The 13786-nt window shown below is 34.1% G+C and overlaps 1 protein-coding gene across 2 annotated transcripts in view; it reads left to right on the top strand.

Annotated features, from left to right (window-relative positions):
• The window catches only part of RGS7 (regulator of G protein signaling 7), a gene marked incomplete at its 5' end in the record, with an annotated part of 639686 nt that overhangs the window by 490803 nt on the left and 135097 nt on the right, over positions 1-13786 (top strand). The window contains 2 exons of one of the 2 annotated variants that reach the window (XM_081256455.1): positions 3784-3890; positions 8340-8391. In XM_081256455.1, coding sequence (XP_081112581.1) covers positions 3784-3890; positions 8340-8391 — 159 coding nt within the window. Of the gene's footprint in view, positions 1-3783; positions 3891-8339; positions 8392-13786 lie in introns of those variants that run through there. The other variant, XM_081256456.1, reaches the window with a different exon arrangement.

The raw sequence follows: 13786 nt of genomic DNA, 5'->3' as shown, positions 1-13786 counted from the left end.
TATGCTGTGTTGATAATGAAACAATCACATTTGCTAATATATACACATAAAATAAAAGTAAAAATGCATGACAGGAATAAAAATATAAGATTTAGTGAAATTTTTTATTATTATTTCTTCACTCAGAGGCATTGTTCCATCACTGTGAAATTATAGGGTATATTTAGGAGGTGCTGAGATTACCCGCTGTGGGATCCCTGGATAAAGAAGATATTACTGAGTTCTGAAAATATGTTATAAATACAGAACTGAATATAGAAATATATATTTCTACATATGGAAATATAGAACTGAACACACAAGTCTCTTTTATAGTATGCTTTTTATCCTATTAACTTTCTGAAGTAGTTGTGATTCAAAAGCAAATTACGCCATGCAGAATTCCTTTTACTTTTAAAGGATTTTGATAATTCTGTTGTTTAAGGGTTTGAGGTGGAGTAATGTGATCAGTACATCAGGCTTAACAAAGCTACACTACGCTGTTCACATAGTAACAATTATTTAGAGATGCATTTTTACTTCTCGGTTTGTTCATGGCTTGAACATCCAAATGAAAAATAAACTGGAATCTTAATGGTAAGTTTATTGTTGAACTTTATCCAGTTGTGTGGGTGACATGGATAACACATGTGCAAGACGATTCATTCGTAATTATTTTGCTAAGAAGCATAATGTTGTGGGGCTATCTGGTGTACCATTATTGGGAGGGTGATCTTGATAGACTACCCATTAGATTCTTTCAACACTTGGTTCCAAGACTGCCAGTGGTCCTCCAGCTTCTTATTAGATTAAGGCTATGCTGAGATTCAGGGGCAGCTGGATCATGGGGAAATGTAGCTCCGTGCTTATTACTCACAATAAACAATTCAACCTTGAGGAAACTATCCCAAGCCCACCCTAAAATCTCTTAGTGGCGTTTATGCCATTTATATCACTATTATCTTTTCCCATATAAAACACTTAGAACAGTCCCACCTCAAAACCTTTAAAAGTATTTTGAAAAGATATTATGAACATCTAAATTATCTTGGCAGATCTTAAGCTGCTCATCATCACAACACAAGATAACTAGTTTTTTTGTGCAGTATATGTTTTTCATATTCCATATGTAATTTATTCATAAATTTACTTATTCACTCATTCAGGAAATACTGATTCAATAGCTACTTTTGCTACTGCTATGCTACATGTCAAGTTTATAGCCTTAAATGAGACAGAAAATTCATCCCGATGCCCTGATTTTCATCTAACCATTCATCCTGTCTTGATCATGTTCTCTGGAGGTCCTGTGATAGAGCATGTAACTTGTCTAATCTCAATCTCTCTAGGTTACTGTTTGACCAATGACCTTGAAATCATTTTATAAGGTTTGTTAGAAATTGAGTCCTCTTATATATTAAGTTAAATAGTTTGATTTGACCTCTACATAGAACTATATGTGGGCCATGCAGAAACTAAATTTTGATCTTATTGATACCGCCACAAATGTACATCTATTGAATTCAAGCCATTTAAAAAACATATCAAAACCAATTTTCCTTATTAATAAAATTATGGAGCATGAGAATCTCTTGGAGGGTTGCAAAATGAGAATATATATCATTAAAGCAAACAAAAACGGAGTATTGTACCTCAAAAAAAGAGGTCGAGATTACTTGCTAATTCACTATTATTCTCTTCAGCAAGCATTTATGCAGACCTAATTATGGTAGTGTTATGTGAAGAAAACCTGCAGACATTCATCTTGCCCTCTAGAAATGTATGATTTATCATATAATTAGTATCTATTGAATACAGAAAAGTAAGAACTTGCTTATGTTCATTTGCTTCTGATTTTCTTTTCTGCAGCTTCCCTATATTTACTTACACTATGTTTTTCTAATCCTCATCAACACATTAGCACCTGTTTTTTGATGTTTCTTTGTTTTATTTTAGTCACACTCTTCCCTGTGCTTAGAGTTTAGAAACTCTTTACTATTAATCTTTCTGGGCATCTGTTCTCCTTTCTTGTATCTATACACCGAAAATTTCCTCATGTGCCATAATTCAATTTACCTTTCTGGAAAGTAGTGCTAATAATATTTTCCTAGGCCACAGACTTCTGGAATAAAATGAATAAAGATGGTTGTAACAAGCTAGGTGGGCCACCTGACTTTGAAATCCCCAAACAGATGTAATACATTGCTCTGCCCAGTGCTACCAGACAGGAACACCCAGGGATTCTGAACATGACCAAGGCTGTAAGCACCTGCTCATTATTATAGGCCAGCATTCTTCACAGATCCTCTTGCCATTTTAATTTTATAAATAATCCACATAAAGAAGACATAACTGGCTGATGCTATTTAGGACTGCCAGCTCCCCCACTCAGCCTAGTTGAAGGCAAATTTATGGAAGTGGATTTCCTGAAAATACTTTAAAGAAAAGTAAAAATCATTCAGTGTGTAAATGAAGAAGCACAATAGCTACCATCTGTTGAGTATCTACTATGCACAGGGTACTATTCCGTCTTCTTCTTTACATATCTTCTTATTTGATTTTCATACCAGCTCTGCAAGGTGGGTTTATTACCTTTATTAATGGATAGGAGAGTTACAGAGAATTTAAGTAACGAAAGCTAGTGAGTATCTCCAAAGGTTTTGTTCTTCCCACAATATCACACTACCTCCTGAGCTTTAATAAGAATCACAGAATATGTGGGTATATACTTATAAGCAGCTTAGACTTTAAGGAGATCTTGACTTTGAACTAAAAGGATGCGTAAGTGATGAAAAAAAAATCCTCCTTTGCAGAAAAAGAACATTCTATGCAGGGAGAGACTTGATTGGGAGTGTGAACAAGATGACTGGGACGCTTAATAACAGTCTCTGGACACATGACAAAGAGGATGATTAGCAGTTGTTCTTTATTATTGACAAGACCAGTGGAGTGGAGGCCGGAGGTAGAAGAAGTTACCAATTAAAATATTTGCAAGATGCTAGATAATAATTTAAAAGGACACTGTAGTACCCCATCACAGGTAAAATTTAACAATTATCTTATTATCAGCCAATATAGGCATGGGAGTGTGGAGAGTAATTCACTGCATAAATTACAGTATTATGTTCCAACTATTTCCCAGACTACTGGGAAAATATAATGTTTTCATTGTCATATAAACCTCTACATAGTCCATATATAGAATACTGTATACAGAGTAGTAAAAGCTAGAACAGTCTGGCCAACCACAGACTGCAGGCTCACTTAGAGCAGCATAAATTTTTCTAGATGCCTTAACATTGCCTGTTAACATTGCCTCTAGTAATGATCCATATCATTAGAAAAATTGCTGATAATATTGGATATTCATATTACAGGGCAGGGGGTGATGCAAGCAAGAACACTTTTTAAAGTTTAAAGTGCTATATAAATGCCAAATAGAATTGTTTGTTGAAGATTATTAACATATAGCAAAATATGTCCCATCTATAAAATGAAGGAACCAGATTCTGTGATTTCAGAAAAACCTTCAGTTTCAATGTTCCATAACTTTATGTTCTCATGGGCTGGTCGCCATGCACTGTTGGTCATTGCACAGTCACTATCAAGAGGCAGAGCCATCTTAGTACCTTATGTGAAAGAGCTGAAAGAAGAAGTACAAAAACAGGTTTTTCAGGATGCTGAGAATTCCAATGCAAGAATGTGTTCAAATGGAACAAGATAAAATTCTACATGGCTATAAGTCAACAGTTTTAAAGAGAGCTTTTATATGTGTTTTTTTGTTTGTTTATTTTCATGAAACAGTGGAGGCACTCCATTTGGGAACACTAATGGCTGCCCATGGCTACTTCTTTCCAATCTCGGATCATGTCCTCACACTCAAGGATGATGGCACCTTTTACCGGTTCCAAGTAAGTTTAATAAAAATATTCTTTAACAGTAAAAACAAGCCTGCATTTTCATTGTTTTTACAAAAATTTTGAAAATTATGACTTATTTTACTTTGACTTAAGCTAGTTAGAATCTAATGATTTGTGAAAGCTAAATTGTGTGATGATCTAAATTATATTTTATATAAAATGTTTGAGAAAAATTCAGAGTGACAATGGAATTCAGGAAGATGAGAGAGTTCATCTGTAAGTAACATTTATTTGCTAGGAAGGAAGTTGAGAGATTAACTAACTTTGTTACACTCTGGACCCTGCATGATCCAGAGCCATCTACAGTCCAAGCAAATAGTCATGGGAACGCTTGAAACTCCAGGATAGAATTTAGCTAATAAATACATATCCTCTGCATGTCTGAGACCTACAAGTCTATGAAGACTGACATGCATGATGCTTTGCGTGCATATACTCATCTGAGACAGGAAGCCACCTTAGATAACTTATAAACTGACAAGAGTCATTCTAGGTCATTTTCAAATGAGATACCTATAAAGAATAATCTTTCAGGAAATGATTGTGGACTCTAATTTCAGTTATTGAGCATTCAGTTGACACTTGAGTTTACAGTGGTTTACCTGAAGTGTATTCTACATTTCATTAGACATTATGGTTCATTAATAACTGACTGGAAGATTCCAGCCCAAAAAATTAAGGCACATAAAATGCCAGAGTTCAAACTCTAGCTCTAGGTATTTTCAGAGGATTCTCCCCATCGTCCAACTTTTAGACATTGGAGCATTCTTCTCACTAGCTCTGAATGATTAGCTGTTCTATATCTAAATAAAGTGACTTAGATGCCTAAGGACTTGCTTGGACTTTGCAATTGAAAACAGAGGGAATATGTTTTAAAAAAATTGTTCTCAAAGATCATTGTCCTCCTAGAAAACTCTCACTGCCACTTCCTTAGGGCACATCTATCGAAGGCAAATAATCATAGGACTTTCTGCACTGAATAGCTAGTAAATAAAGCAATCTCCTGAAACTGTGATACTGACCTAAGTATTCAAGCAATTTAAATTAGTTGAATCACTTAATTTTAAAAGGCTTTAAAATAATGAAGCTTTATCCTTTATAGAGTTAAATTTAAAGTAATGGTAGCTTAAAACAGCTTATTATTAAGTTAGAGTAACTTGTGGTCCTAAAGTTAGCATTTTAATAAATAGATATTATTAGTGATTAGGAAACAAATTATGTATGTGTTACTAACACTTTTTGATTCTTTAAAAGGAGTTACTTTGCTATTGCAGTATTACATTTTCCGTAAAATTTTATTTTCTTATACAAGTTTTTCATATGCAGACTCTAAGTAAATGTTAGGCCTAAAAAATTCTTACAAATTCTAAATGAAATGTATTTTTTTAACAAAAATACCAACTTTTATCCATCTTCGCTATCAATATTACAAGTAAAATCATCTGTGTATAAAATAATATATTTATAAGGGAAGCACTGAATATAGTCTATCTGTTGACAATTATCTAATTCAAAAATTTCCCTCAAAACAAACTAGCTGAGACATGGCCTAAAATTAGTGGTGATGTCTTGAATTAGTATAATTTACAACCTTTAACTCTGCTTTTGTCATTCCCAGACTGAAGTTAGTAGGCAGACAAGGTTTTATTGTCATGCTCATGGATCAAAGATGAGCAAAGCTGGGAATGGATCACCCTGCATTCTGCAGAAAAGGAGAGACTGTTTTTAAAGAACTTTACAACAAAGCAAGGGAATGAGTGCAAATGATAAACTAATTACATCACTACTAGGTATAGGCAGAAGATTATCAAGTTCAATATCCCTAAATGGATGATAGATGATAGATAATCTTTTAAATTACATGAATTAATGTTAAATATTAAATGTTAAATATTTTAATGACACATCCACATTCAAAATAGGATAGAAACATGACATATTTATAAATCTAATAACCATACAATCTAAAACCCAAGGTTTTAAAAACAAACAAAAGAAACCCCAGAAAATTCAGGGATAATTTAATTCCTGCTACAGTGTCTACCAAGGCATTAATTAGTTTATATTTGAACAGCTCTAATAACAGAAAATACATTATTGTTCAAGGTGTTTACTTCCATTTTTGTGTTGGTTCCAAGCAGCATTAAGTTCTTTATTACATTGAATTGAAATTCAACTCCATGGAAGGATTTTAAAAATCATGGGTTAAAATAGGAAACTTGCAATATTGTGTTTACAATTGCTCCACTGAATGATTGAGATTCTAACCATCATTAGGAATATGAAGAAGCTTTGGGGCATGAGTTTGAGGCAAACAGAACTCTTACTTTAATTTCACTGGTATGCTGCAGTAAATGTGTCTCAATTTTTCAATCATATGATTTTTGTATTTACTGTAAACTTGCAATTGTCTAATTTATCCTCCTTAGCTAACTGAAATTGAGTTCTGACATGATTATCCAGGTCACTTTCATGACTTTCATCACATTAGTATAGGTGCCAAAGATTACCGAGCGATGGCTAGACAGTTTTGGATCTGTTTTATCACGGCTAAAGAAGCAAACTCTGAAAAGCAGAGAAACTCATACATTAGAATGTCCTAAAGCCTAGTTTGACTGTGGAAGTAAATTTTTAAATTCCAACTATAAGGGTTTGTGTTTTAAATTTTCTTTTACTATAAGTCAAAATATTTTTCCTAGAAAAAAATCTTGCAATATTAGTGAACAGTGTTGGTTTTGTACATTTTCCACATAATATCACAGGATAAAATAGCTTCATTCATTTATTTTTACAGTCAGGAAATTTTCACTAAAGTAAATGATAGAAAAATAAAGAAAAATTATAAGAATGCTATTGAAAACATTCCTTGTGGTTTTGAGAAAAAATGTATGTGTCTGACCAGTCTGTCTAGAGTATATATTTTTAGAGTTAGATAAATAGATATGCATACACATGTGTGCACGTACACACACACACACACACACACACACATCCCTCCCAAAATAAAGAAGCAACCCAAAGGGAATAATGCATTCTATGAGAAATCTCAAAAGCTAGCAGCCCACATGAAAGGAATTTTTAACTACTTTGTTTCTCTATGGTTCTGCTAGAGTAGTGACCCAGTTTTATTCTCAGACTAGGTTAAGTGGATTCATTTGCCAAGGAGGGGGTGCTGTATAAAGCCTTGATATCCCCCTTTATCTAGTGCTTCAACTTTTTTACCCTCTAAATGTATTCTGTCACTTTGTTCATATATATACAAAATTAATATTAGTAGCCTTCTTTATGATACTGGAGCAATTCCCAAGAAAGCATAGAGGGTAAATCAAATCCCCTGGGAGTCCTAAACAGTTTGGAAGGGCTCTTTCCCAGAGATTCAAACAGTTCTCCCAATTACCATTTTCCCCTCCTTGAGAATCCCTCTCTAGAAGGCAGAATTATCAAACAGGTAATCAGAGATTACCCTAAATATGCTTGTTACACACAGATTGTTAATATAATTAACTAATAAATATAATTAAGCCCACAAGGCTGATGTCTGTAGTCACTGTTCCATTGAATCCCAGAGCCATCATCATCCAAGGAAACAGTTTGAAAGAGTAGACTGGTGGTGATGGAGTATCCTCGGGGTCTAGAGCCAAGCATGTCCAGCCATCAGGGCTAGAAAAGCCCTATCAGAAAATATAACATGCTGATGATAATAATTGGGTTTTCTTGATCAGACATTTTCTTTGTAGTTTCATCAGTCAGTTTCCAGAATTTCACAGAATCATGTATCTGTCTGTTGTTAAGCAATCAACTAAGATATTAGTTTAAAAAAAAATCATCTCTGACTCGTGCAGTTTAAAAATTTAGAGTAATAAGGGTCTCTATCAAGAAATATTTTTTAAAGTGAGGGGGAAAAGTTGTTTTAATCTAGCTAGATAATGTTGAGAGCTGCATTTTATAATTAATAGAACCAAGCAAATGATTGCCAAATCTTAAGGAAAGATTTTGACGGTTGAGCTTTTGGATCTACTGAGGGCAATGATGAAATACATAAATCATAGAAAACAATTTGCTAAATTTAAACATATCTCATCATGAGTCTTCCTGAATATAATACTTTGCTTTCAGTCTTTGTGTATTAACACTTTTTATTTGAATAATGCAATCAGTCCTTTTACCTTTTTGTCAGATGACATACAATTGTAGCAAATGTACACTGTTTTAAATATCTGCTGGTGCTGCACCTATTTGGAAGCTGAACAATTGCTTAGCAAAATAAATGTAAAAGAAAAACCTTACAATACCTCTCTGAGTACTTTTTCTGGATAATAAAACATACATTGTTAGCAAATTATTCTAGGTAATTGCTGAAGATAAACACAGCTCATAAACAAGGAACCCCACTAATTCTTTATGTGTCTAACCTAAGTTCCACTTCTTTTCATTCCACAGACACCCTATTTTTGGCCATCAAATTGTTGGGAGCCAGAAAACACAGACTATGGTCAGTGCAATATCTCCTCATTTTATTATTGACAACTAGTGTGTATGGATGAACCCATGCTTGCATTTTATTATTTGTCACTGAGAAAAGAAAACCACAGTTTTCAGTATGGGACTAATATTTCTAACGTTGAATTTATGAATGGCCTTCTTTTGAAAGTCACCAAACCTGGTGGCAGCTTATTCCATGTTATAGTGCCCCCTGTGACTATTAAAAAATTACTTTCTTCTGAATAGATGAAAGACCTATAAACAAGCTTAAAATGGTTATTATTACTATTTTTCTGTACCACCTTAGTCTACTAGAAAGACTAACAAAGGGTCTCAGAGAGCCAGAGTTTTAGTTCACCTCTCCTATTTAGCTATGATTTGTGGTAAATCCCTTGCCTTTCCCAGACTCCATTTTTCTCACTATTATTTGAGGCATCCTATGATTCTATAAGCAGAAGGTTTTGTTAAACATGAAAGACCAAATGCAAGCAAAAGAAAAGATACAATAGGAAATTTACTCATAGTGAATCAACTTCAGTCAACTTAGAATGAACTCAGTTCAACAACCATGATTTTAGTTAAGCTCTTCAAGGAAATAGGCCCCTTATAAGTGCTTGTCTTCTTACATCTTCCTGAAGGCTACAGTTTTCAAAAATAATATTGTATGTATGGTTTTTAAATGTCATTTCTACAAGTATTCATTGAGGATTTGTTCCAATGCAAAGTGTTATAGTAGGTGCTCGGATAACAAGGAGACTCTGACTTTATCTACACTGTTGAGTAACTCATAGGCTAGACGAGAAAAGGGAATTATACAGAAGGAGTTGCTATGAAGTGCTGAGTGAATATAATAGTGGTATGTGTAAAATATATGGAAGTTTAAAAGAATAAGAAAGTGACTTTGAGGGTTTCCAGAGTGATTTCACAAAAGAACTGAGGGCATCTTAGTTGGATTTTAAAGGAGGGGAGACTTTTCAGGAAACAAGGCAGAGAAGGCATTTGAGGCAGAGTGCCAGCATGTTCAAAGACAGAAACTTCACAGCAATCTGGCTTTTGTCGGCTCCTGGAGAGACATTTTGTAAGAAAACCATAGGAAAGCCCATGGAGTCATCCCTCATTTTTGTCATTTCAGAAAGTTGAATTTCATAGTTCATCCAAGGGTGGTCAGGTGCCAACCAAAGATTCAAACTAACATAATTTATGGAAGACAATCTGAAAACCAGAATACTGAACCATTAATAGAGAGAATAGATGATTCCTTTCCAGTAGTGGGAATGTTGATTTTTTTTCATCCAGGGTACACGCTTTTCAAAACTGATGCACTTGGAGAAAGAAGTTAATTAAAAAAAAAAAAAAAAACCCTGCCGATTTGTGGATCTGAGTTGGAGAACTTTGTGATGTATTTTGTCCAACCTGGGATGATACCTGGGAATTATTTCACCAAAGAGTATGAAGTTCTAGTGGAGAAAATACCTGGACACCTGAGAAGGAGCTCATGGAGAAAAACCCAGGTGTTGGAGGCAGACAGACCTGACCACAGATACTGCCACAATGATGTACCACATGCTAACTGTGTGACTTTGGGCAAGCATGTAACATCTCTGAGCCTCAGTCTGCTCACTTTTCAAGCAGAAATAATAATATTGACTTTCTAAAATTGTTGAAATAACCCAAATTAATACGCCTAAAAAAAACTGGATTCGCTTTTCAGATTAGCTTGCTCCTCTCATACTTAATAAATCAAAATTGTTTTCGGTCATCGTCATTATTGCCTGACAGATAAACTGCCTCTGTTCCTTACAGAAAAGCAAATTCTTATTCTTAATGTTCTCTCAGTCCATATTTTGTGTTTTACATAAATATGTTAGTGTTCCCAATTGCAGTTCATATTTCAACACTTCACAGTAGATTAATGTTTCTGTGGTAAGGCCAAGAAAATGGCATGGCCTACACAGAAAATCATTTACAGAACATCCCTCAAAGTCAGTCATCTCAAAATTATTAATGTCATTCAGTTTAACATTAGCTCTTATTGGTGTCCATTTCAAAGGGAATCATCTTCTAAACTTTCTTCTGAAACCTGGAGAGCCTGCAATTTTTAACTAAAAATAAGCATAGTCTTTACTATTCTATTTGTTTCCCCCCCCCGAATAAACATATACCTGTTTATGTCTCATTTGCTTGGATTATATACAAGTGAAGAATAAATATATTCAATAAAAAGTTATAGAAAAAATGAAAGGAAGTGAAATGATAATGATCTCAGACACTGTTCCACTCCTACAGGCAATGATGCTTTGTCTTCTATGATTTTTCTTTTTAGGTACAAGTATAGAAGCAATTCAAATTATCCAACTTCGAATTTTCTACCACCATTTACATAAAGAACATTTATAAAGTGTGAACACTTGCTTATAAAGAGGATGTTGATACTGTGATGTAGTTGGATGTGAGGCCCAATAGAAATAATAGTGATTACTTAGGCTGTTTATTCTGAGACAGCTTGGGGCAGACAGGAGTTTATTGTTTAAAGCAGGTTTAAAGAATGGTTTCTTATATTCTGTTAGTATCTAATGTCTATTTCCATCACCAATTCAAACTTACTAGGAAGCCTCTGCAGAACATAAACCTCTTAGGTCAGTTTATGTGGAGAAACACTTTTCCATGGTTACCTTGGTTTTGTAGAAAAATAGAATATGTTGATCATGTTTAATGACTAAGACAAGGCAATATGGACTAAAGGGCTATGAAAAAACACAGTACTTTGAAAATAAAGTTGTGTGAGATTTCTGGTATTTTTTCACCCAAGTACAAAAAAATATTCCAATCCAAGCCAATTAAAATGGAGTCGGGAATGGACTTCTCAGGTGTATTTGCATAAGAATCATCTAGTATAAAAGGATTGCAATGAGGGCTGGAGGCCAAGACATAAGGAAGTTTAAGAGAACTGTGATAAGAAGTAGAGACAGTAGTGGTGGTAGCAAACTAAAACAGAAGCGAGAGACAGGAAGTTCACTGATATCTCTAAGCACATACATTGAAGTTCCTACAGATGATCACACATTGACCAATGTCTTTCGTCTGGCTCCTTTTGAGGGTTAAATCTCCAATGTTCATATAAAACTTGAACCCCAAGAAATCAAAATTTCCAATAAAGACAGGAGCTGACCCTATACTTGTATGACTTACGTCACTCACTTCACCCAAATCCTAGCCCTGTTGGAGCATATCTTTATTGAATACTTTTATATTTTGTTCATTGTAGATTTTTTTGCGGTTTTATTTTTTCATATATTACATTAAAGTATTATTTTTCTTGATTAGTGAGTTTTTTGGCACTCCCTTGACTTTCGCCCCCTAGGCAAGTGCCATACTCATCTCATCCTAGGGCCAACTGAGACCAACATATGACAATTGCAGAAAGTCAGAGGTGTTCTCAACATAAGGACCTTTTAACAATGCAAATTGTCCAGAACTTGCATTATCTTGTAGGATGATGGTTGTGCCTCAGAAAACATTCAACCAAAGGCCTGTATTTTCTCCAGGATGTTGTGAGGTCTTTCAGGCCTAGGGAGAGAGACTCCACTTACTGACCCTAAGAACTAGACATCACTAAGTTCCACCTGTGAAAACCATGCTGAAATAATATTAGAGTTCTGGTTGGCCAATCATAGCAATTGTATGCTGACATAAAATAATCACAGCAGCTTTGAGATAAATAGTAATTTTTTCCTTCAGGGACAGATTTTAAGTTGGTTAGTTAACATTGGTATAAAGATTGCTATAACCAAATACTGCATTTTGGGGATGGATGACAAGGAATTTATGATTAATTAGAGAGATTGAATACACAATAAATCAGTGAACTTTAAAATAACTGCATGAGCAAAATCAAATTAATAGCATATATAACTTCATGTCTGTGTCTTAAATCTTAGTTGACAAAATACCAATGCCTTAAATCTTTGTATATTAATAATTCCATAATATATAATATTGAAAAACTAAGAATTCAAGATTTGGGGGAAAATAGAAGAACTTCACTTTTCTAAAAATTAGTTTGTTTCTTGACCTAAGACACTGAAATGCTTTCCAAAATATTCATCCCGTTAATAAAATTGTGTGGTGTAGTATGGTTCCTACTTCATTCTCTTTGGCACTTAAGTTTTACGTTGTTTGTTTCATAAGACCTTTAATAGAGCCTCTACATTTCTATGTAATAGTCCTACATAGAACACCTAAAACTTTTGCTGTTCACTTTTGATGACTCTGTCCCTGTTATGTCTATTTTTGAAGTAGGTGTTAGTGGCTCCTAAAACCATGTTTTAGAGAAGAATTTTCTAAATTTCTATTTTTGGAACAGATTTAAGTATACAAAAAATTGAACAGAAAGTAGGAGAATTCCCCTAAACCACCTCAATACCACCCACACTCTTTCCTATTATTAATATGTCACATTAGTGTAGTAAATTTGCTACAATTGATGATCCAATGTTGAAACATTATTATTAACTAAAGTCCATAGTTTACATGAGAGTTCACTCTTTGTATTGTGCATTCTGTGGGTTTTGACAAATGTATAATGACATGTATCTACCATTGCCCTAAAATTTCCCAGCGTTCTACCTGTTCATCTCTCCCTCTCTCCTCCTGAACCCCTGTCAACCACTGCTATTTTTACTATCTCCTTAGCTTTCCCTTTTTCAGAATGTTATTAGTTGGAATCACACAGAATGGAGCCTTTTCAGATTAGATTTATTCACTTTAGTTCCTTCTGAGTCTTTGAATGAAGTTGAAGAGCATCTTGTATGTCCATTTGTTCCAGCACCATTTGTTGAAAGCACTATCCTTTCTGCATTGAATTGCCTTTGATCCTTTGTCAAATATTGGTTGACTATATTTATGTGGGGCTACTGCTATTCTGTTCCATTGATCTATTTCCATTGATCTATTCTTTCTCTAATACAGCACTTTCCTGATTACTATAGATTTATAGTGTGTCTTGCAATTGGATAATGTCAGTCCTCTAAATTTGTACTTCTCCTTCAATATTATGTTATATATTCTAGGTATTTTGCTTTCCAAAAACTGTAGGATCAGTTTTTCAATACCCGCAAAATAACCTGCTGGAATTTGGGATTGCAGATCAAATTAGAAATAACTGATATCTTGACAATATTGAGTCTTCCTATCCATGTACATGGATTATCTTTCCATTTATTTCTTCTTTGATATTTTTCATCAGAATTTGGACTTTTAATAAAGATCTAGTACTCATTTTGTTAAATTTATACCCAAGTACTTTTTCTTTTTATTTAGTACACTATTTACAGTTGTGTGCTAATGTAAATGGCATCATATTTTTAATTTCAAATTCCAATTACTCATTACTGATTTATAGAAAA

The sequence above is a fragment of the Mesoplodon bidens genome (assembly GCF_964165515.1).
Source record: "Mesoplodon bidens genome assembly, chromosome: 2".
Taxonomy (NCBI): Eukaryota; Metazoa; Chordata; class Mammalia; order Artiodactyla; family Ziphiidae; genus Mesoplodon; species Mesoplodon bidens.
The sequence above is the reverse complement of the archived record's forward strand: the minus strand, read 5'-3'. Positions and strand labels throughout refer to the sequence as shown.